The 25677-nt window shown below is 42.2% G+C and overlaps 1 protein-coding gene across 2 annotated transcripts; it reads left to right on the forward strand.

The window, feature by feature from the left end:
- Window positions 1–528: 528 nt before the first annotated feature.
- On the forward strand, window positions 529–23284 carry zer1 (zyg-11 related, cell cycle regulator). Of its 2 annotated transcripts, XR_014598901.1 has the most exons (17): window positions 529–653; window positions 1782–2008; window positions 2114–2264; window positions 2829–3283; window positions 4771–4944; window positions 5032–5146; window positions 10219–10365; window positions 10466–10639; window positions 11406–11621; window positions 12641–12682; window positions 12817–12936; window positions 14506–14621; window positions 15688–15876; window positions 17602–17699; window positions 18132–18234; window positions 19011–20310; window positions 20346–23284. XR_014598901.1 is itself a non-coding variant. In XM_084034907.1 (16 exons), exons 2-16 carry the CDS (start codon window positions 1842–1844, stop codon window positions 19096–19098), a joined length of 2355 nt encoding a protein of 784 aa, XP_083891033.1. In that variant the 5' UTR covers window positions 529–653; window positions 1782–1841; the 3' UTR covers window positions 19099–23284. The 2 variants fall into 2 exon arrangements, 1 of the variants encoding a protein (XP_083891033.1); XM_084034907.1 differs by having other exon boundaries at window positions 19011–23284.
- Window positions 23285–25677: the final 2393 nt, after the last annotated feature.

Here is a 25677-nt window from a genome sequence, read left to right on the forward strand (position 1 = left end):
GTGATTAAATGTGCAGAATCCTTGTTCATGGGCTCAATGTTAAAACATGTGCATGTGTACTGCGTCTGCGTGTGATGGATTTGAAAATAAATAAACAATTGTACTTTAAAATCTGGATCAAATATGGCACATACATTAAGTGGCTGAGTTAAGGTTTAATTAAGGCTGATATCAGGAACCACATCTGAACATAGTTTGGTCCAGAATAGGGCCAGTACTGGTTGTACAGTTTGGCTGAGTTCTGGGTCTTATGTGGCCCACGTTTTGGATGCCAGATGTGGACCACTAAGGACCATAATTCATTGCTGTATGTGGGCCAAGTGCGAGTGGGTTGGTGGCTCATCACTGGACCAGACCAGTTTCAGTATGTCGGAGGAGTATGGCATTTATTGACGACATAAAGATCAAAATAAAAATATTGTAAAAACAGGAACCGAAGGTACGAGTGATGGAGTAGAAGAAGAGGAAGAAGACACACTGGAGGAGGAGATGGAAAAGGAGGAGGAGTAGGAGTAGGAGTAGGAGGAGGAGGAGGAGGAGGAGGAGTCTGTTTGTTGACATCGGACGAAAACGACAATCCGATGAGTGAAGACTGATGATAATAACTCCGTTTCTTGCCGTCATCGAGACATTCAGCCTTGGCGGAAGCTACGGTAAAGTCGCGTTTGAGGGGCCATGCACGCGCACACGGTTGGCCACTGCCCGCCGCCTGTACGTCCAACACACACAGCTCGAAGCTAGCGCTAGCCCACTAGCTACGTTAGCTAACATCATAGCAGGGAAAGTCACCGTTAGCCACAAGCTAATTCAGACGCTGAAATGCACTGGAGACGCCGTAGCGGCAAGTTGACGCTTCACTTAGAATAACAAGTGTTGCTCTTTGGTGTTTCGGGTTCTCGTGAGTGAGTAGGCTTCTGCTTGTTGTCGGTTTGTCACTTGCTATCTGTCATTAGTGTTGTAAAAGTAAATAATTGTACGGTGTAGCTAGCTAGGGAGCTAGCTAACTTAACAGTAACAGTCTGCCGTGTCTCCCAGGGTTCGTTGCTGTGTGTTAATAACAAACTAGCACAAACCAAAAGACAGGGCAAGCTATCTTACTGGCTCATCAGCAGGAGACATTCAGCTTAATGTAGATAGGAGAATGTTGCTGGTGACGTTGTTGAAACAAGTTGTTGAAAAGTAGCCAACATTAGTTGCTAACAGTGTCAGCCATAGGCAGGACGGCTAACTTTCCTCAGCAGCAAATGGTCCAAAGATGGAAATATGGGCTCAGGTTATTATGGCAGTTACAGTCATATGTCTACCAGTTTATTCAGTACTCAAATATAAAAAATAATACCATCACAGAACATTTTGCATAAGAGAAAAATATATTCAGCAAAAACAATGTTTAACTGCTGGGAATGTCAAAGCTAGTGGAACAATTCTATTACTTTGTTCTGGCGGTTATAATGACAGTGACTTCATTCGTGCACTGTTTTTCACATTTGCTTCCATTCAAACCTTATATTGTAAATAGTTTCTTTGTTTCAACTTTATTTGTCATTGCATTGTATCTCTAAAAACACATGCAGGGGAACGAAACAGCTCAGAAATCCTGTGCAATAGAAACGCATTCAATCAGCTAATAGACAGAACAAATTTGAAAAGACAAGTGCAATAACCACAATTTAATTGAATTTTTCAAGTCAGAATGTCAAGGTGAACTTTGCTCCTTCCCTCTAGAAGCAGCTTCCTAAGAAAATTAACTCAGTTTGTACCCTTTATTTTGTTGATGAAAGCTTCCTGAGGTCCCCTGCACTGCCCCGTCTTTGATCTAAGCTGGAGAAGAAAAGGCAAACATGGCAGCCAAAGCAGGAGACAACCCTGACAGTCTCATGGCTCTGGCGACGATCTTCTGCCTGAGGAACCTGAGGAAGACCATGTGCTACCAGGGATTCAGGAGCAAGCTCAGTCTTCGCTCTGACATCTTCCTCCCCAGCGAAATCTGCGACAAGCTGGTCAACACGTACGTAACAGTATGCATCAATTCATGTTTACATTATGTCCGAGTTTTCACAAAATAAATCAACATTATAGATTCATGTTGATTTATTTTTTATTATTTAAACAGATACATGGAGTTGGTCCACACAGACAGTAACTTTGAACCAGAGGAGAGCTTCTTCCAACTGTTCTCAGACCCTCGAAGCACCAGACTGACCAGGGTCCAGCTGAGAGAAGACTTTGTACGTGACAGAGATCTGGAGGCCATTAAGAAACAGGTGAGTTATCTTAAGTCAAAGACTTCAAAATAAGCTGATGACATATTTCATTTTCCAGTTCACCTCTGTGAAACATCTCAACTCGAAAATGTCTCCTCTTGATGTTTTATCTCAGTAAACATTGTAAACATGAGTTTATGTCTCAATCTCTAGTTTCAAGTCTTCTTCAATGCAGCATGATGTTCATTTAGTACATTATGGTCCATTTAGAGTCCACCAGACCAGAAAGCAGGGGATGCTTTAGGGGCGGGACTACATGCTGATTGACAGGTTGTTACCTGTCATTATCTCATCTGGGAATTGTCCCAGATAGTGACATTCTTACCCTCTTGGCTCAGTCCAATCCAGTATGCTATGTCTTCTGATTCAAAAATGACAGTTCCATGTAATAGTAGATTGTGACAGCAACCCTGTGTGTCAAAATGAGCGACAACGAGAACCCAACCACTGCTGCTAGTAAAATGAGAGGTTCTCTACAGGGACTCAGGTACTCCACTAAGTATGTACGATGTACTTCCCCATGATTCAGTGTTCAGTAATACTTGACTTTGTGTGTTCTGCCAGGACCTGATTGAACTCCACCTCACCTACTGCAACAGTTTGTCGTCCCGCAGCTTGAAAACACTGACCTGCTTCCGTGAGACCTTGGTGTCTCTTTGTCTCTTCGGCTGCAGCCACATCTTCTACAGGAAGGGCGGCGCCCCGCTCGCCTGCAACGAAGACACCGAGGACGAGGATGAGGAGAGCCCTGCTTCTAGGCAAGCATTAGAGACAGACTTTAACTTCCAGGGGTTCAACCGCCTCAGGTTGCTCAACTTGGGAGGCCTGCCTGAGGAGGTGGATGCTGAAAGCCTGCTAAAACCCCTGAAGTCCCTCACCTCACTAGATCTGTCTAACGTACAGTTGCTGGGGACAACCTTTCTCACGCAGTGGAAAGAAAGACTGGCATCTCTTGTTCTCTACAATGTGGACCTGTCTGACGAGTTGGTCAATGCTGTGGTGGAGATCACTCATCTCAGGTGAGCTGGGAGGGTCTTTATGTACACGTTAACCTTGCTAATGCATTCCTTATGTGCTGCCAGTCCATCGTTCCTGCTTCAGAAGTGATCAAGTCCGTTTTACTGACGTCCTGCTGGGGGTACAAAACTGCAGATGAACTTAGTCCCAAACAAAAGTTAGAGCTTCTTTAGCTTCTGACTTGCGCTTTGAAACAAGAGGACTGCTAATAACACACACACACACACACACACACACACACACACACACACACACACACACACACACACACACACACACACAGGGGGCTGAAGTTCTAGAGTTGATCCAGTTCATGGACTAGTACAAGAGATCTGCAGTCTTTTTGTAGATGCATAATTATAATTAATGAATTAAAACCCAGCAACACATGTTATTTAACAGCACTTTATTGAAATCAGATAAACTACAGTTGGGTTCGTTCATATACTCTGAATAAAGTGCGACAAATTGCTATGTTGAAAATGTGTATTTGACCAATAGCACTAAAACAAATCATCGTAGCACATCTCAATGGAAACAATCCCGATATTAAAGGCTCCCGGTGGAGTTTAACACCTGTAGTCGTGATACAGAGCAGTTTGGGTCCCAATAGATTTTGTCTTGTTCATCCGCATGCATGACACTATACACGTTTGATAGTGACTATCAGCTCATTGTTCATCCGTCCGGCCCACAACTTCACTGTTTCAGCTCACTCTGTCTCTGCTTCATTTTTGGCCGCTGCTGTTTTCCACCACCTGCTGAGCAACAACCAGCAGACAGACACAGATAGAGATTAGCTGGAGGACATAACAGTGTAACTTTTTGACTAATGTAATCTGTTTACTGTCCTTTAATTCTGTCCTTTTAATGATATTACTATTGGATGCAGATATATGGAGATAATATGGAGATAATTTTTTCTGTAAAATCTCACCCACCACTTTTCATTTTTATGGATATACAATTTTAAATACTGGTGGATTAAAGGATTGGTTTGGATGTTTTCAAGTCTGTCCTAATAGTGCGTTCACAACAAACACGAAGCAAACTTTTCGTGCAAAAACAGGAACAAATGTCTCTTCTGTCTGTGGTCTCCCAGAGGTCTACGATAGTAGCTCACATTAGTCCAGAGACCAGACCAGACTATGTGGAGAAACCAGAGACTGTCTGTGGCCCAAAACAAACAAGGTGTCTGCTGTATTTATGTTAGCATAGCCTAGCACCCATCAACCAGACTCCATTCAGAAAACCAGCATTTTAAAAGTAGTTAGCTTGTGGTCTTCATACAGACCTAATAAAGCATGACTTGAGACTTGTTACTGATCACCATCATTATGGAGTTAATTCAGCATCCTTTTCATCTGGTTATTAAATCACAGCTAAATAGTTTATTTAGGGTTCCTCCAGCTAAGGTAAACCATTAAATGACCACTAATCATCTGAACAGAATATGTAACTGTCGTTGATTAAACTCTGCATTCTTCAGGCATCTTGACATCTCGAGAGAGAGCAGGCGGACCTCTAAGTTTAAGATGACCAGGAAGATCCTGACAGCCATCGTACAGCGTCTGGTCAACCTGGTGTCACTGGACATCTCCGGTCACATTATGCTAGACAACTGCACAGCTCCACACTTTGAAGAAGCTATGGGTCGACCAAGGTGGGCAACAAGTGTTTCAGAGGTTTTTGTCATTTACTTTCAGATGAACAATGAATTTTGGAACAAGCCTGTTTTTCTCTCTTTCAGCATTGAGCCTTGCAAGAGCAGCATCTATCCTTTCCAGGAGCTGAAGAGGCCACTGCAGTTTCTGGGCTTGTATGACACCACCCTCTGTAATGTGACACACATCCCTGCTTACAAGGTACTGCTTAGCATTATGCTTGGTAATGCTAATATTATATCATTATTTTGCCCATCACAACGAGTGTTGCATGGTATGCTAGAAAAGGATATACCCTAGATACCCCGCCATTAAAAACGGTTTGATTAATTAGGAGTGTTACTAGGTGTGACAGTGTTTTAATAAGAGTTGACGTGTGACAGCGGGGCAGTGATGTGTGAGACTAAACCGATCCACAAGAGGACGGTTTGAACTTTGCTGCAGTCAGAACATCCAGCTCCAGGATTTAGCTATTCCATTTTAATTTAATTTAATTTTATTCATGGTGTAATATGACACATTTAGACTGATTTGTGAACAATGTTTGAGAGAAATGGTAATATTGTGTATCTGGAATGAATTTTAGATCTTTAAGTCCATCTCATGAAAAATGGGAGCAAAAACAAAAGTGTTGCGTTTATATTTTTGTTAAGTGTATATAGCGCTGTTCCAAATGCTCAAAGACGCTTTACAAAAACATACTAAATCAAAACAAAAGAGAACAGAACACAGATCAGGATGTGGGGTTCATCTGGATTTGGTGTTGGTAGGAATATTAACATTAGTAGTACTGCTCTCAGCAGAACTCCATTCAGAAAACCAGGAAAACAACAACGCGGCTCTAATTAGTGACCTGGGGTCCGTTTCACAAAGCAGGTTTAGTGAAAACCTTGAGTTAGTTAACCCTGAGTTGAGGGAAACTCTGGTTTTTCGGTTTCACAAAGCCAGTTCAGCATAAATCTGAGTCAGTTACCATGGTAACATACTCCGTGAACCTAACCTGCTCACTAGCAGGTTTGCTTCAACAAACCGTGAGTTTCTCCCTACATGTCTCCGCCTTTTTCCGGAATCTGAACCAACTCTGAAAAAATGTGCCGTCCTTTCATATTCAACCTAATCGATATGGAAATAAAAGTGATTCTAGCAGCTTTACGTCGGGAGAGAATTTTGATTACCTTTCCTTCCAATCACATTAGATATTATCTAAACAATATTCTCCAACATTTTCAACATTTCATATCGCGGACATAATCCGCAACCAGATTCTTTGCGGAGGTAGTGTTTTTGCGAACGGGAGATTTATGAAATGTTTAAGTACATTCCTGTGTTGACATACCTGCTTATATTTACTGTTTAATATGTGAAATAAGATTAAAATCATATTCCTTAGTCAACGTATTTGCGCAATATTCTTCTGCTTTCAACTGACGCCACTTTCTTTCTGGGCATGGGGGGATTACACCCAATGAAAATTCATTCAATGAACTGCTTTGTGAACTACGGGAGTTGAACCCCTGTCGTCTGCACCGTGGGCGGCGTTGCTAACCATTACACCACAGTGTCGCTGTGCAAGTCTCAAAATAAAGACTTATTACCTTTAGATCAATAGACTGTTTCATTCAGTTATACACATTAAGTCGGGCAGTAATTGTCTGCCATGCCAACTATCGCTACTTTGCTGCAGTTACGTTGCTCCGCTTTCTAAGGATGAGCTCGTTTTCTACATAAACACTCAGTAATATCTAATGACGCTCTCCCCGTTGCCATGGTGAATCGTAGTATCGGAGCTCCATTGATGATGGCTTTGTAGAATCGGCAGGCACGCGCGTAACTCAGAGTTTACATACTCAGAATTGACTGAAATAATTCAAAACCGCTGCAGTGTTTCCCCTAGAATTTTTTTCAGGCCCGGTGGTACCCACCGAAAAAACCCTGAACAGACGAGACGTGTGGGATGGTGTACTGGTGCAGTTGGATTAAGTCAGGTGGCACAGCAAGCAGTCTGCAATTCTGCAATTATTATATTTGCATTCAACATTTTTGTTCAACCAGAGTGTATTCAAGATCACAAGGAGAGAGTGACTTATTAAGGTGCTGGTTGATGGAAATGATCAGGGTCCAGAAAAATATGGCTGGAAATATATCACATTAGAGCATCACATTAATAGCTACAGATACTGTAAAACACTACAACGACATATGAGTGCATATATTGTCTTATTTTATCAAGTAAAATATAAGTTATAGGTTTACTCAACAGCAGTTAACTCAAAGTCCCACATCTTATCAAAAACAATCCTCCCCCCCGGGGAGGGGGGGCAAACGGGCTTTGGCCGGTTGTACATACGTCATCACGTCCTAATACTACACACACATGGCGTGATGTTGTTTTTAAGGAGCGCCGTCTCTGCTTATATTTCTCGACAACACTCGACCTGCATCAGCGCATGTGCGCACGAGCGGATCTGTGCGAGCAGACAGCGCGAGCGCAGCGGGTTTTGGACGGAGACACACAGCGGCATTTTTATTATGTAAAAATAAATAATAATGTAATGTAATAAAATAAATATTATGGACCCTATGGACCGGTTCCGCTCACACCACGAGTCTGAAGAGTGCAACAGCTTATCAAAATACAGTGTCAACTAGGGTTGGGTACCTTTCACATTTGAACCGATATCGGTACCGGTGCCGGTGCCTAGTGTTCGGTCTCGGTATCCAACGATGCTTTTTTCGGTACCTTACTGTAACTGAACTGTAACGACTGGTTTTAACGACTACAACATTTGATTACAGTTAAAAAAAACTCACAACTTCTCAGTTTAAACATTTTATTAAACAGAATGCAAACACCCAAAACCCCACTGTATTACCCCCCTAAACATATAAAACATTATAAACACACGAACAGTATGGACGGTAAACATTTAAAAAAAACACACACACACACACACACAGCCATGTGAACATTGTATTACCCCCCCTAAACATATAAAACATTATAAACACACAAATAGTATGGGCAAACATGTTTTTAAAAAAAACACACACACAGCCATCTGAACATTGTATTACCCCCCTAAACATATAAAACATTATGAACGCACAGAGTAGGGGCAGTAAACATTTTTTTTAAAACACACACACACACAGAGTCAAGCTCAAACAAGCTTAAAAAAACTAGCGCTGCTGCTACTACTACGCAATTCTAAGCGGTGTAATTCTTTTTCAGAAAGACCAGCATATCTACTCTTTTCAGGTTGTAGCCTTGCCCGCTCCACACTCACTGTGTCCCCAGCCGTAGAGAACACCCGCTCTGAGGGTGTGGAGGAAGCCTGTACACAAAGATACAAAGATACGAAAGTTACAATTTCGTAACATCATCATACCGTTAGGCAACTCACGTTAACTCGAACACAGTCCACAGAACAGAAGTCAATAAACAGCTTTTAAGGGTCTTTAATTTATTTAAGCTCTAACCTACTTTTTGTAGATTAGTTAACGACCCCCAATACTGAACGTTAAAGTTAGCAGAACTTCACCGTAATAGGATAGCCTAGCTTCTATGCTAGTTGCTATGCCATGTTATGATTCTACGCTGCTGATTCTATACATTTTGGAATAACCAAAGGGTGGTGATAATAACATTACAACCGTTAACCAGTTATTCAACTTTGCACACTTCTACCAACAACCGATCCAAATACCTACATTACATAGTTAACCTACCTGGAGATGCCGGCGATGACTCGATGTTGCTAGCTGCCAGTGTGCTGCTAGTTTCTGTCGCCGCAGCAATCGCGTTGTCATGATGACTCATGATCCAGTCGTGATTCAGAGCAGTGGGTGCGTTCCATATGTCAATGTTCACCATTATTTAAGTCATTTTAAGGAATATTATTCTGATTTATGATGTATGCCTCCTCCTGGCACAAGACACACACGTTTACATGTAAATGGAGCACTAAATTGGTCATAATTGCTTTCTGTTTCGAGTTGGACATAACGTTGCACTCAGGCATATCAGCTGGTGCATTCTGCTCCGGATGTACGTGAAAGTACCGAAATTTGGCACCGTTGGATTTTACGTGAACCAATACCCGGTAATACCGACGTGTTTCGGTCGGTACCGGTAAAAGTACAGGGTTCGGTACCCAACCCTAGTGTCAACGTTCCGTGTTTTCAAAGAATAAAGCGACATCGTGGTGGTTTAACGAGGCGGAACGGCATCAGAACAACATCAAGCGCGTAAAGTACACGAAGAAAAAAGTAGCGGGAGCGCGCGGCGTGGATTGTTGCGGCCGCGCGTCTTGCGGCGCAAGTCTACTGTGCTGCGCGGAGGCGCTCCTAATGTAAATGATTATTGATTTATGAATGAATTGATAGGTGGCTTATTTTTGGTATATTGATTTTTTTTTTTGGCCTGGCGGCAGGTCTCCTTGGCCTGGCAAGCCGCCAGGCCTGTACAATGGTAGGGGAAACACTGCGCTGTTCTGAAACTGAAAACTCAGAGTTGCCCATCTCAGAGTTGGTCAACTCAGAGTTCAGGGTTAGGTTCAGAGTTTGTTGAACCTGCTTTGTGAAACGGGCCCCAGATGTTCTGATAAAAGTAGACTCAGCATCTTCTCTGAATCTGTCCAAGCGTCTCCTGTAATCCATCAACACATAATCCACCAGGGACCACGTGGTGAAGTCTGGTTTTACCGGGTTTCTCAGGAACCTGAAGTGGACTCAAAGGAAAAGAGTGACGTCTACACTTACTGTCGGGTCTTCCTGCTTTTAGCAGCTTTCAGCTCCTTCATCTTGTATTATCATTTAGTGTCTTTTTGTTCTGGAAGCCTCTCTCTCCCTGCTGCAGTACCACTCTCCACCTGTCTCATGTTGTCTTCTATTATTCTATTACTTTTCCTGATGTTTTAAATTCATAACGTGGTAATGTTTCAGTATCCATAGTACGATATTTAGGGTATCGTATCGAAGTCAGGTTTTTGTCATCGTGACAGAACTAATCTGAGCCAAAGCGACAGACAGTCCATTCTGACAAACAAGTTAGAGCATTCTATGATTGAAATGGAAAATACATTCTTTAAAACAGATCATGTGCACATATTAATAATACTTTTTTGCATAACCCCTAATATATTTTTGCACATCCTGCACAAAACACTACTCACCTCTTGAAAACGTACTTACAGAATTAACTCCCTTCTGATTCTGATTCTGAACCAGTTTAGTTTTGTGGGTTACATCTCTGTATTGCCGGTCTTTTTCAGGTGACTGGATCAAAGAATGAAGACCAGGTCCTGAATGCCATAGAGGCTTACACAGAGTTTCGCCCTGAGTTGGCTCACAGAGCCATCAATCAGCTGTTTGACATCGCCAGGATACAACACTGCAGCCAACTGCTCCGAGCTTTGCAAGTATGTTATAAGTTGTGTTGTTGTCTGAAGGAGGTGACACCTCCACGGTGATGACTGTGCCACTCTCTCATCCTCTCCTGTAAACTTCCTGTCCTCTCAGCTGGTCATAGCAGCATTGAAGTGCCATAAATATGATAAGAGCATCCAGGTGACGGGCAGCGCTGCTCTCTTCTACCTGACCAACACAGAGTACCGCAGTGACCAGAGTGTGCGGTTGCGCCGGGAGGTCATTCAAGTGGTACTCAATGGAATGGAGCAGTACCAGGAGGTCACCGTAAGTCTACCATCCCTGCCGCATCCCCATCTCTGATAAACGACACTCAGCTTAAGGTTTATTTCTGAAGTAGTTTACGTTCAGTTTAAAAGAAGATATTTGAAGGATATTTAATAGAGGTGGGAATCGCCAGAGAAATTATGTCAGGGAGTTCAGCTTCATTATTCAGTGGAGCAGTCTGCTACTAATAGTTACTAAGGCACCAGCAATCTTAATAGATCCAGTTGGGAAGACACATTTACACATGTAGTGAATAGGCCATAGATTTAGTTCTTATGCTGGTTCATACAAGGAAGTGCTGACTCTGAGCAAGAAGAAGGCAGCTACTATCCTGGAAATCTGGGAAACCACCCTCTGTTTCAATTTGCTTCAATGATGTGAGAAGATGACAATTATTGTTTTCCCAGATTTCCAGGATAGTAGCTGCCTTCTTCTTGCTCAGAGTCAAGTAAAGGCAAGGTTTGTGGGGACACACTGAATATGACTAGCAGTGGACGTGGTCGTGTACATATATGTACAGAAAGAAAGTATACTGAAGACCGGAGATGTGTGGGATGTGCTCGGGGTCACACAGCATCACAACTTGGGTCAGACTCTGGATATATTTCCTCCAGGCTTTGCTGAAGCGGACTCTGTGAACACCTTTAAACCAGAGTAAACTGAGCCGTGCACATGTTCGATCAGTTTTACTCCACATTATGTTTCTCTTCAGACTCTTCAGACTAACCCTTAACATGTGTCCCACTGTGTCTCCGTCCCACACCAGGTCCAGAGGAACTGCTGCTTGACTCTGTGTAACTTCAGTATTCCAGAGGAGCTGGAGTTCCAGTATAGTCGGGTCAATCAGCTGCTGCTGAAAATCCTGGAGCCAACCAGGCAGGATGAGTCCATCCAGAGAATCGCTGTGCATCTCTGCAATGCTTTAGTCTGTCAGGTGGACAACCATCACAAGGAAGCTGTGGGAAAGATGGGATTTGTCAAGGTAACTTACTCTTATAATGGTCACATGTTTCTGACAGATGTCTACAAAACAACACCACAATTACAGGAGTTATGACACGCATAACTGTTCTGGAAGCCTCTCTCCATCTCCCTGCTGCAGTACCACTCTCCACCTGAACTATTACTGATTATTATACGCTGATCTCTGGGTGTAAATATGAAGTTAATTATCAAAGAAATCACATAAACTCAAGTATAGAGACATCAGAGTACTGCCTATCATGAACATTTTTGATTAATACATTTTTACAAAGGAAAACACGCTTTAAGTTCCATGTTGTGTAATCTATTATTCCAGAAATCATTTTGCAGCCGCAATTCCATGAGTGTGTGAGGGCTTTTACTTTGACACAACAGTGGAGACACATGGACGGGGCTCTAGAGTGTTTGGGCGACACGCAGCCGAGGAGAGACGGGGAGAGAGACGGGTAGATTTAACAAGCTAATGTTAAGTTGGATAGATTTTACAGCTTAAAAGAACATTAACCCTTCACATTATTCTCTACTGATATTCATGGACAACTAATTATATCTAATATGATGAGATAATGGTCCAGATAACCTCACTTCAACGTTCGTGAACTCAGTGGGCCTTCATTTAAATGTTAAAACAACCACCCACCTCTATCATCAGGGTTTGAAACAACACTAGTCTAATATAAGTCGTTTTTAGTGAGTTTTTTCTCAATAAATATAGGCGTTTCCAGCCTCTCCTGCTGAAATCCTAGAGAAGCATTCCATTACTTTTCCTGACGTTTTCGATTTTTGTTGTGGTATCGTTTCAGTATCGTTATCCAGATATTTAGGCACATGCACTTATCCACTTTGCACCCAATTTGTTATAATAAGCTTTTATAGCAGCCTTGTTGCTTTGTGAGACTGTGTTGGTAAAATATCTATTATCTGTAGCAACATGCCCACAGCAGCAGAGCCCACTGTACTGTTGGTGTGAATTCACCCCGACAGCTGATTATAGTTCACATTTTCTTTCCTTCACAGACAATGTTGAATTTAATTCAGAAGAAGCTACAGGACAGAATGGTGAGTCTGTTTTACTTTAAACTTCGCATGTTATGTGTATTTTATAGACACAAGCCTGACTATTCTAAGCAGTAAACATGCCTGCATCTGTGTGACATGTCAGGTAATAAGGTTGTGTGTTTGTTTCCCCACAGTGTGACCAGGTGATGGAGTTCTCCTGGAGCGCTCTGTGGAACATCACTGATGAGACGCCCGACAACTGTCAGATGTTCCTCAACTGTCGGGGCATGAATCTCTTCCTAGACTGTCTAAAGGTGAAGCTGCTAAGAGTTCACTGCCTTCAGGATTTGGTCCTGGGTCTCTTTCTGCTCTCTATATGTACATAGTGGATAGACGATAGTGGTGACAGTCAACAGTCTGTGTGTTGTGTTTGATGACGGCTGACAGTTCAAGTCCCAGTCTCAAGTCCGACGGATGGAGGGCACTCTGTCCGATTTTGAATGTTTACAACTCTCACGCTCCTCCCCCACGACCACTGAGCTCCTTCCCCTCAACTTCGTGCCCTTTGAAATCCCTTAGATCACGCCACCTATCACAGGCACCGTCGCAATCTTTCTTTCTTCCTTATTTTCCACCGGTGTTTTCTTTTCCTTGGTTGTTTTGGACCTCCTTGTTTCGGTTTTTAACCAGGAATTGGAAGCTTGTTGCTACTTCCCTCCGCCTCCCCCTTGTGATAGTGGAACGACCCGAGGGAAGAGGGGCTCTGTAGGTGCACGAACACAGCCCTGCATGCTAATTGGACAAGATGAGCTGGGCTCTGTTGATTTTTTGCAAAACAAACAACAGGCTCTACGTGCACGTAGAGGCGCGTTTTTTTCTTCTTCTAAAACCGGATGATTTATGTTTTTCTATCGGAGCGTAGAGTCGGCTTCAGTGAATATGATCAAAAAATGTTGCTGACTGGGACTTTAAGCTTAACTCCAACTAAGACGATCGCAGAGCTGCAATGTCCATTCACACAGGATTTATTTGCTTACAAGCTCTTGGGGTCCAGAAGATACAAGTAAAATTATTCAATACAAAATAAGAGTATATTCAGAGGAAACTTGCAATACTAATTGATGATTTGTTGAGCCAGAATCAACTATTAATCCACAATTAACAGCACCAATGGTCAAACTTACAAAGTGACTCAAAGATGTTATTGATCCAGATGGATCATCTCTCTTAGAGATTTAACTGGAGGACACAAGCCGGTCTGACGTGTCCCCCCAGTGATGGGCTTTTATATCTGCATTGTTACCATGGATATTGTAACCAAGTATTAAATATAAAATAAAATATGTACACCTTACAACTACCAAATGTTAAAACACTGAAAAAGCTTAATTATATATTACAAGGTTTGTTCTATTAGACAAAGTACGAATTAAAGTTGAAAAGGTGAATTTAATCTGAAGAGGCAGATGTGTGTTCACACCAAACGTGTGGGTCTGAAGTCATGCTTTGTTAGGTCTGTCTCAAGACCACAAGCTAACTACTTTTAAAATGCTTGTTTTCTGAATGGAGTCTGGTTGATGGGTGCTAGGCTATGCTAACATTGTAGCTGCTCCATCAACACTCCAAATAAGGTCATCTAGACATAAATACAGCAGAGACCTTGTTGTTTGGACCACAGGCCATCTCTGGTCCTCTACATAGTCTGGTCTGGTCTCTGGACTAATGTGAGCTACTATCGTAGACCTCTGGAGGACCACAGACATTGTCTTTGTATACATAGGTTAGCATGAAAACAACTTTAGAAATGCTGTACCAGATATAATACCATGCTGTCTGTATATGATGTGTATAACATCCCCTCTTGTTGGGTGATGTCACTCCAGGAGTTTCCAGACAAGCAGGAGCTTCACCGCAACATGTTGGGGCTGCTGGGAAATGTTGCTGAGGTGAAAGCACTGAGGCCACAGCTGCTCACCCCACAGTTCATCACTGTATTCAGGTAAGATACCTGTTCAAAGTATGAGTCTGCTCTACCGACCCAGGGAACCATGTGGAATCATTTAGTAAACCGTCAAACACCAAACATCACACTCACATCATGGAATGCCCCATTTTAAATGAAAATGAACAATTAGGTCTTGAACAAACTTCTCAACAGGATCAGCCTCTTCCAAAAAAAAGGCCTCTTGTCAAAGTGCATTGATCAAACCTGATGATCTTGTGTTGTGGTGTTCAGTGATGTTTCACGACCCCCATGACCCCTGATTCTGTCGGTCAACTTGACCGTGACTGGATCAGCCCGTGCATCACTGGTGGGGGTGTGACATCATCAACCAGGTGGTCAGATGTAGCGCTCCTGATGTTGGTCTGCTGTTGGATGAGGAGGGAAAAGACCATAATAATATATATAGTTCCTCCTAATGAAAAACCTTCTGTCCGACCACATTGATGGCTATCGAAACCGGAAGGAAGTGTTCGTAGTAATTTGATTGGCCGCCTGGGACAAGTTGACATTTGTGAGATGAAAAGATGAGAACGTTTCATTTATATTTAATACTTTGTGGGTGAGGCATCTCGGTGTGATCAGCCGCTTGAGGAGTTATCTCTTCTTTAAAATCAAAGATGGGGCGTTACATAGTCAACCTAGTTTTATAATGTCCTTCTATATGTTTCAAGTTGGACATTTAATGACCTTCTACCAGCAATGTACTGAACTACTAACATACATAAGTTGGTTATTAACTTCTTCAGATTTCAGTCCTTGTTGATTTAGAATTTACATTTGAGTTAAAACCATAGAATTGTGCTTAGAGTTTAGCAGTCTGGATAGCTTTGTGCTGCTGCCGGTGATCTCAGTGATCACCAATAGCCGATGCCTTCACCAATGTCAAGATGATATTTGGCTCGTTTTCCCATCAATGTTTTATTATTATTGCATTAAGAGGCTAAATGAGTTTGCCCTGTAGGTTGCACAGCACAGCACACTGACACAATCACACACACACACACACACACACACTTTCAGTACATCCTGTGCAATCAAAATTTTTCTGGTGCTTTGACAGTAACCTGCTGGACAGTAAGGCCGATGGCATCGAGGTGTCGTACAATGCATGTGGCGTTCTGTCTCACATCATGTTTGATGGGCCGGAGGTTTGGTCCATGGAGGACCCGCGAAGAGACACTGTGATGGACAAGATGTGGGACGCCATCCAGAGCTGGGACGTGACCTCACGCCGTAACATCAACTACAGGTCATATATGTTTATGATTTCCTTATTAAATAGTCATATTTTCATTTATTTTGTGAATATTATATTTTTTTGGCACACTTTTGCGTAAAAAATGTCACAAATTCATTGTTGGAATGAAAGAAACAAAATATCAAATAGTTCAGACAGTCAACATTATTAATAGCAGCTGATTTCTGCCAATACATCACAAGTCATCAGTATCCAAATCCGTTTTTTAGACAGCTGAAGGAAGTCTCAGTCTCTTTAATAATAAAAACATTATTAATAAAAAAGGCTTTGCACTTCTGGTTAGACTGCATTTCGTTGTCTCTGTACTTGTACTCTGCAGAATGACAATAAAGATTAATCTAATCTAATCATATGTATACATCTACATAACAATACAAAAATATCTATATACCTATGTACACCTACGCATATGCTGATGCACATATATAAACATTAGAATGACTTCAAGATCAGAAGTGTGTTTCCAAGTATAGTATGAACAGTATGGGACAGTTCAGATCATTGTTGGTCAGTAAGACGAGACTTTTCTCTGTAGAACTGAGTAACAACACATCAGTAGGGTTGGCTATCGTTTGACAATGTGCCATAGCTTAAATAAGGTACAGATATCACAAAATTATAATCTTGTTACTTTGTGTAGCCTAACTAGCAGACCAACTATGTTCCTATAAATGACTCCAGCTCATTTCTCTACTAGATGTCAAATAGTTTATGATGGAAACATGAAAGAAAGAGCAGCTATTAGTTCATTGTTAACCAAGGAACATAAATTAATTTGACATTCTCATTCTACCGGGCTGCACGGTGGTGTAGTGGGTAGCGGGTTCGATTGTCACATCACAGTGAGAGGTCGATTCCTGGGTCGAGTTCGGGTTCCTTCTGTGTGGAGTTTGCATGTTCTCCCCGTGTAAGCGTGGGTTCTCTCTGGGTTCTCCGGCTTCCTCCCACAGTCCAAAGACCTGCAGGATGGGGATAGGTTCATTGATGACTCTAAATTGCCCGTAGGTGTGAATGTGAGTGTTAATGGACATCCCTAACATTGGAGAGGAAACACAAGTTAGCATGTTAGCTTCACTTCTCCTGTCTGTAGAGAATGAATGGAGAGGAAACACACGTTAGCATGTTAGCTTCACTTCTCCTGTCCGTAGAGAATGAATGGAGAGGAAACACACGTTAGCATGTTAGCTTCACTTCTCCTGTCTGTAGAGAATGAATGGAGAGGAAACACACGTTAGCATGTTAGCTTCACTTCTCCTGTCTGTAGAGAATGAATGGAGAGGAAACACACGTTAGCATGTTAGCTTCACTTCTCCTGTCTGTAGAGAATGAATGGAGAGGAAACACACGTTAGCATGTTAGCTTCACTTCTCCTGTCTGTAGAGAATGAATGGAGAGGAAACACACGTTAGCATGTTAGCTTCACTTCTCGTGTCTCTAGAGAATGAATGGAGAGGAAACACCGTCCACACTTTGATCGCATGTTGAAACCTTCTGATGGTGGATGTTGGTTTCCTCCTCTTCTACTGCAACGCAGTAACAACTGTAAAAAACTTGGCTCTGTTTTCCTCAAGGTTTTTTGATACCAACATAGTTGGTGTAACTCTGCACAGCTCCAGTCAGTAGATACTGAGTTGAAGCTGTGGTCTAGCTGTGCAGCAGAGCTGTCAGTGGGTTTTCCTGCGTTTTGAATTTTGAAACTGGCTTTGTTTCTCTCAGGTCCTTCGAGCCCATCCTACGACTCCTGCCTCAGAGCATCGCCCCCGTCAGTCAGCACTGGGCCACGTGGGCTTTGTTCAACCTGGTCTCCGTCTACCGTGAGTATACAGATATCTTAGAATACACATGTTGTAATTATCAGACCAAAAATGTAAATGTGTCTTCCTCTTCTGCTTCATTTAAAGAGTAACTAAACCCTCAAACAACTTTTTTTCTGTGTTAAAACCTGCGTTTTTGTGTAAATGAAAGGCCAAACTGCATGAAAATATGCATTTTCCTGTGAGTGTGATTATACTCTGGTTATGAAAATTACTTGACGTGTCCATCCTCCTGCACCATGTTGATCTTCACTTCAGCCAAAACTCTGGGTTTTAGTTTCTCTTCAACATGAACATTAATCACTTGTCACCAGGCTGCTTGTTGTTTTATTCATATAGAAACTCTGCTCCTCCACTTATTCTAACTGCTCACATGCCTCAACCACCATACTCCTCACAATTTGTGTCTTCACATTCATTTTCTTGCTACAGCAAGCAAGTATTGTCCCCTGCTGATAAAGGAAGGAGGAATAAGTCTTCTAGAGAAAGTTCTAGAACTGGAAAGCTCCCAGCCAGAGACAAAGGACATGGCCAGGTAAGACATGAAGCTCTGTGTTTAGAGGAATCTTCATCGGTTCTCGTTAGGACTCTGTCGCAGGTTGAGCAGCAGCCAGAAGAAGTTGTTTTTCTGGTTTAACCTGGTAAAGAAAAATGAGATGTCCCAAATAATGTTTTACCTGCCAGAACTAGAACATCATCATTTCTGCAGCAAAGCCATCAAATAGTACGATTGGAAGCAATGAACTTATGTGTTAAAGATGATACCCTTTGTAATATATAGTTACAATAATAGTGCTAACAATAATAATCATTTCAGAAGTGAAGGAGCTGCTTTTGGATGCATTCCCTTGCCAAGGACACTGGCCAAAATAAACATGTTTAAGTCCCTTAAGTTAAAATCTTTTTTCCGAGGGAGGTCTGATTAAAACAACACACTAGTTACAGTTTAAATAGACAGAACTGCAATAGTCAAAAAACGCAAAAGATTTTAGGTGTGTATTATTAGAGCCACTTGCAGTACATCTGATGGAATAATTGATGAATTACTCAAGCAATTGTTTACACTGCTGAAGCCTGGGATCCTGAGTTTCCTTGAATGCAGCACATGTAGCAGGCTCGCAGAGACACAGAACCAACAGGGATGCAGCGGGACCAAACAAGCAACACCGGGGAGGCATTTCTAGAGTGACTGCAGTCAGCGCCGCCAGAACGCAGTGGAATCCTTTGTGTCAAACAATGGTCATGAACAGCCAAACAAGCAGCTCATACCAGGCTGGAAATCAAACCCACAACTGTACATTTTTCTTCCAGCAAGGTAATGGAGCAGTGTGAAAACTTCAAGGAAGACCCCATGGAGACAAATCCTGGACCAGAGGTAAACTATGGACAAAGAGGTTGACACGACAGGAGCCGTGATTCCCAGGAAACATCAAACACACCAACCATAGGCCCCTCCCACTGTCACCACCACCACCAGGGTCAACCGTATGCATTATTCTTATTTTTCTCATTCTTCTTCTTTAGTAGAAATGTGTCTCTGACCCTCTTCACAGCAGTTTGGACAAAAGCTTACTATAAGACACACGGGACTGGAGATGTGGTGCATGGTGTTGTGTTGTGAGGGTGCTACACATTTGTTCTGTTGGGACGGGTTCATGGGTGAATGTTATCTCTCTGTGTGTGTGTGTGTGTGTGTGTGTGTGTGTGTGTGTGTGTGTGTGTGTGTGTGTGTGTGTGTGTGTGTGTGTGTGTGTGTGTGTGTGTGTGTGTGTGTGTGTGTGTGTGTGTGTGTGTGTGTGTGTGTGTGTGTGTGTGTGTGTGTGTGTGTGTGTCTCAAAGATTTAATGGGCGATCAAAACAGTTGCAGTGATGCTTGGCTGTCAGCTCACTACTATTAACTGTGCAACGTAGAACAAGAGGCTGCAGGCCGCGTGGCGTCCTGCAGCGCCGCCACAGGCCTCACGCTGCTCTCACAGTCACTCTTGCTTGTGGAGCAACACCGTGAATGTCAGCGTCACACTGACTGTCTTCCCAGACGTCGTGGCATAATGAATCCTTTGTTATATATGTAAATATTCTCTGTTTGTCTCTTCCTTTTACTGTGTGTATGTTTTATAATATAAACACTCATGACTTTACTCTATATTTAAATTTGTTTAGGTTTGACTGACATGGTCAGTGCTAAGTAACTATATACAGAACACCCTCTCATTCAGATGTATTCTGGCAATCCTGGATTCTCTCTTTAGATTTAGTTGCTAAATAGGTTTTAATTATCTGGCATTTTAATTGAATCACCATAAACTTAATTTGGACAAATGTTGGAGGACACTACGGTTACTTATAGAGAGGTGAAGTCCCGCCTCTCCTCATGTCCCCCATGGGACCTTTTTTCAGAATAAATAAGTACAGTCAATGGCGATGGACAAATATTTTTGATCCCGTTTGAATTGTTCCATGAATTACACATGTGATGTTTGTCAGTTTAAAGGCTAATAAAGTCTCATGTTGTGTTCAGACTGTAAATCTGTCCTTGTAAATAGTTTCACCAACAGGGAGGTGGTCTCTCTCTGTGTGTGTTTGGTACCAGGATGTAACATTGCTCATGTAGGTCCCCGCCTTTTTTCTCTTCCTGCTGATAAAAAGTCAGCAGTTGGTGAAGTACCTAGCTAAGTTAGCTAGCTAGATAGCAAGACCAGCTAACGGCCGTGTTGGTGACGTTCCTAGCTAAGCTAGCTAGCTAGCAAGATGAGCTAACGGCTGTGTTGGTGACATACCTAGCTAAGTTAGCTAGCGAGCCGGCCAAGATAATGGCCGTGTTTGTGACGTTCCTAGCTAAGTTAGATAGCTAGCAGGCCAAGCTAACAGCTGTGTTGGTGACGTTCCTAGCTAAGTAAGCTAGCTAGCTAGCAGGCCAAGCTAATGGCCGTGTTGGTGACGTATGTTGTTTGAGACCACAGATGTAGTTCACTGAGCGGTTTCACACTAAACAAACCTACAACACTCTGAGACTTTCTGGACCTCAAACATTATCTGTTAAACTGACAAACGTCACATGTGGAGTCTCTCACCGTTGACTAGAGTACATATTTATACTGAAATAAGGTCCCATGGGGGACACGGGAAGGGGCAGGACTACACCTCTGTAAGCACAAAGATATGGTTTATAAACAATGGTTTTCCCAGTTTGCTGTGGACAAACTTGACTGGCCCTCAACCACATCCATTAGATGAACTGGAACACCAGACCTCATCGCCCAACATGATGCTTTAGTGAGCGAATGGCAGCCATGATCCAGCATCTGGTGGTCTGACTGAAAGCAGACAAGTGCAGGCTGCTAAAGCAGCAGTTGAGTACTCGTGGTCTTGACAGACCTGTTCAACTATCACATGTGGGTACAATGTTCAAAGAAAAGACTCGGTGAGATCTGTTAGTGAGTTCAACACATGTAAGAACATCAACACCAAAGAAGGTGAAGGAACCTAAATCCGTGGGTAGAACCGTTCCTATTGAGCGTCCACATAGAACCATGGATCTGTTGTGTAACGTTAAGAGTCACTAGATGATCAACTCGTTATCTGAGGTCATGAACACAACGTCACACACCAGCACAGAGACTCACAGCTTTACTGGCTGTTACCAACAGTCGTGTTTATAGACATCACCAGTGTTTGGGTTCAAATGGTGACCGTGTTACCTGGTGACTCCCAGCTGCTGGAACACCAACAGAACATGTAGGAGTCCTCGTAGAAGCCTTCAATCTAGTTTAAATCCATCTGTGTTCATCATCTACACCAACCGTTTACTGAAGTTACGACCAGCTGAAAGTCACCAGGTAACACGGTCACTGGTTCCACTGGAACACCATCCTGGTCTGAATGCTGGAGAACTTGAGTCTGTTTGTTACGTGTTCATACCTCCGAATCCATGTGCAGACAGACAGTTGGATGCTGCCGACAGTTTGGATTCAGAGTTAAAGCTTTAACTGGAAGACTGTGATAAAACCACACTAACGATGACATCATGAATATTTATGATGACGTCACTGTAGAAAAGTCTATACTGCCCCAGTTTAGCATCACACCCCTTTTTTTAAAATGATTCCCAAACGTGTAGTCTTCATTCCCAATCAACGCTGTGTTTGAGGCAGTTATCGAGATTTTCCTGAGTCACAAAAGGCTTTATAGACGCACACACTCTGATGTGCGAACACACACTTTGATGTGTGTACGTACACACATTTGCCAGTGTTTGTGCTCGGTGTGGTCAGGACAGTGTTAACCGTACATCCTGGTTGGTGGTCAGTCAACCAGAACAGCCTAATGACTGCTGTCTGTCATTACATTGAAATAATGGCAAGTTGATTTCTATGAATGCTAAAAACAGTAACAGCTTCACTCAAACCAAACACTTGTTCTAGTTGAAGTACTACACTGTACTCCTGCCAACAGAGTCCAACTGACAGGCAGGAAGAACATCAACTTCGTAAAGCTAGGATAAGCTCCTCTTCCAATTCATGAAATGTGACTAACTGACCCTTCTCTAAGTCCCGCCCCTCTCAAACACATGCTGGCCAATCATCCTGCTCCGTCGACTCTTCTGCTTTCACATGTTCTTCATGTTCAGCTGAATAGTGATACTCCTGTTACCTGGAACCATTAGAAAGACATATGTTTCCCTAAACCTGTGGACCTAGCATTAGCAGAGGAGAAGACTGAAGGTGTACTGAATGTTTACATGGGCTGCTTTGGCTTTGTAATCCCTTCAGAGAAAGACTTCTTCAGTCAAAGAGTAAAATCCATTTTCTTTAACCATAAATGGCAGCGTCTCTCCCCAAATACACCAGACTCCATTGAAAAAACCCAGTATTTGCAGTGCAGTAAAACACACTTAATTCAAAGTCAGCGGAAAACCAATAAAACTCAGCAAACCACCTTAGTTCATCTTTCCACTTTGACGACACTCACCAGCTCAGGGAACATGTGAGGAGACACAATCCTTTCACACCGAGCAGTTCAAGGTTTGAGCTGGTGAATGTTGAAAAAGTGGAAAGATGAACCAAGGTGGTTTTGTTAGATTTGATTTTTGATTTATTTGTTTTTTCAATGGAGTGGTGTATTTAGATCGTGCTGTTCCTGGTTAAACAAATGTGATTTTCCTCTTTAACTAAGCAGTCTCCGTCGGGTTTCTCCATAATGTTGTGTCCTTGTGTGTTCAACCAACCAGCAGCTGTGATGTGGAGCTTCACTTCCACACTTTACCTTCTATCTTAATCTCTCCAACCTGTCAGACGTGATGTTTCTTTCAAACACAGATCTAAAATCAGTTTTACTTCTGTCTGCATCTTACTGAAGTCGCTTGCTGTTTTTCCCAAAAGGAAATGTGTGGTCTCCATGGTAACGTTGCCCTGACAGCTTTGACGGAGTAGCAGCGGGGGGCGGGGCTCAGCCAAGGGTCAATTAATTTTAGCTCTATACAATATATATTCAGTGAGGCAAATACACAGCAATGTACTCCTTAATAAGTGTTAATACTTTCATCATAAAATCATCATGTTGTTGTGATATGCATCAAATAAGGCAGGTTTCTTTTTCAAGTCTTCTTGCCATATAAATTTATTGAACAAATGATGTAGCGTTTCAATGGAAAAGACCTAATGAACTGAATATACATATACCATTCATATTGCAAAATGGTAAATGCTTTAAGTCTACATTCATTACTTTGTTCTACTCTTCAGCAAACAATTATTTTCATTAATGATTAATCAAATACATTGTTGTGTCCAACCAACAGTCCAGACCCCACCGTTATTCAATTTACTATTTACATCAGTTCACTCTATGAGCATAGTTTAGTTCACGGGCTCTGTTTCAATCATTTGTCTCCACTTTGGTTTCACTCTACCAGCGTTGCAGTTTTTCCATTTTAGTTTGAACGAGCGGTTTGAGCAGCGACTCACTTCACCAGCTAATGTGGATTCATTGCGCTCCTAAACCAGGGACTGTCAGGACCATAAGGAACCTACATCACCACCCACAATGCAACATTCAAAAGGTTTTCCCCTCCACTGTAAACCGTGTTGGTTTAGGTGACCAGTTCAGGTATACAGCCCAGTGTGGAGCTGGTTCCCAGTGCCAGCGTCTGGACAGTGTGTCATTCACAAGTACAGTTCAGGATTATGTTAATGCGTGATGCCTAACTGATGTTTTTTAAGCTATTTCATATCAGTTGTGTTGGGTTTACCCACTGACTGGATTTCCTGGTTCTCATGTACAGTTTTTCTTTGTGTGATTTTGGGAATCTGATTGGTACAGATCTGTTTCTATTGCTACTTCACAGTCATGGTGGAAGTTAATGTTCATGTAGGCAGTGGTGTGAGATGAAAATCTTTATTAGAGAATTCAAATGTGTGGATATGAAGAGGATTTACTTTCACATGTGATAAAAACTGTTTTAGTTCTTGAGATTCACACAGTGTTTGATTAAATATCACAGTAGAGGTGCGAACTTCTGTTCCAGAGTTTAGATTCTCCCTAATTTGAAGTGATTGAATGTTTCAATGTATTCTTTCCTGGAAGAAATCATGTGTGGAGCTGAAATAAAGCCAGTGACGGCAGGTAGCTACTGTTGGTTGACTGTTATTTATGAAGATGTATGTGCTGAAAATAAAGTTCCAGTGAGATGCTGCTACAGTGTTTCACTTTAACTTCACTTAAACTTTAACGGCTGCGTTTCAGATCTCATGTTTCTGTCGACACTCTGTTACTGATATCTTTTGTAACTGCTGTGTAATCCAAAATGGAGTGAAGAATATTTGATCCAAACATGATGGGATTCCAGTTATTTCCTACTCTAAATAGTACCAGGCCATTAGTGTAAAGATATGAATAAGCAATAAAGGTGGAGTGGCAAAAAAAAAATCCTGTGTTGTTTTTCTCTTTGTTTCAGGTTTTTTAAATGTGATATCTGGTTATTGAACCACCACTAGGACCCTTTAACACTGAGTGCAATGTTAAGGAAAATGTATTTGCTTATTATTAAAAAATAATAATTATATGAAACAATACAGAAACAAAGGCAGAATGTTGTATTTTTTTTAATCGCTTCAAGGTGGATCAGTTATTGGCTACGTCTCACCCAGCACAGTATTTGATAAAGTCCATTTAAAAAACAATTCTGATATATATATGTATATATATATATATATATATACATATACACATATACATATACATATCCTGGTTGATGACATCACTCACCAACCGCCAGACTCACCAGGAGGTGTCGTCCAATACACGACACCTCCTGGTGAGTCTGGCGGTTGGTGAGTGATGTCATCAACCAGGGGGCCAGGGCAGACCCTACATCTCATAAAATAAGTCATTACATAAAGCTAGTGCTCAGTGGCCACAGGATCTGAGAGCAGATCACAGGAACCATCCAGAACAAGACCCAGTAACCTTCACAATGGCACACATCCAAGAGACAGTTTAAGTGTTCAAAGAGTTCAAAGTCAACTGCAGAAGTTACCATCAAGCACGTCATACACCAAGGAGATGCTCTGTCCCAGCTGCTGTTCTGCATCGGACTGAAACCCCTCAGCCAGATCTTCACTAAGAGCTGCTATGGTATGATATTGGTTCTGAAGTGGATTAACCATCAGTCACCTCTTCTACATGGATGACATCAAGCTGTCTGCCAGGAATGAGTGTGACTTCAACTCACTGATCCACATCACCAGGATCTACAGCAGCAACATTAGAATGTCATTCAGGAGAGATATATGAGGTTGGATGGTATCCAAGAGAGGCAAGATGATCACTGCTGAAGGGGTTGGATCACCAGGAGGCAACATAGCAGATGTCCAGGACAACTACAAATACCTTGTACCACAAGCAAATGGGAACCAGGAAGAGGCCGCAAGAAAGTCAGCCACAGCCAAATACCTACACAGAGCAAGGCAAGTCCTGAAGA

The sequence above is a fragment of the Eutrigla gurnardus genome (assembly GCF_963514095.1).
Source record: "Eutrigla gurnardus genome assembly, chromosome: 19".
NCBI classification, from domain to species: domain Eukaryota; kingdom Metazoa; phylum Chordata; class Actinopteri; order Perciformes; family Triglidae; genus Eutrigla; species Eutrigla gurnardus.

What these genes read in the sequence shown, in the direction of transcription:
- zer1 (XM_084034907.1), top strand. Translation starts at nt 1,842, where the DNA reads ATGGCAGCCAAAGCAGGAGACAACCCTGACAGTCTCATGGCTCTGGCG. An exon ending in TGGAGGCCATTAAGAAACAG is followed by an intron (nt 2,265 to 2,828) that starts GTGAGTTATCTT and finishes GTGTTCTGCCAG; the next exon opens with GACCTGATTGAACTCCACCT. An exon ending in CAGTTCATCACTGTATTCAG is followed by an intron (nt 14,622 to 15,687) that starts GTAAGATACCTG and finishes GTGCTTTGACAG; the next exon opens with TAACCTGCTGGACAGTAAGG.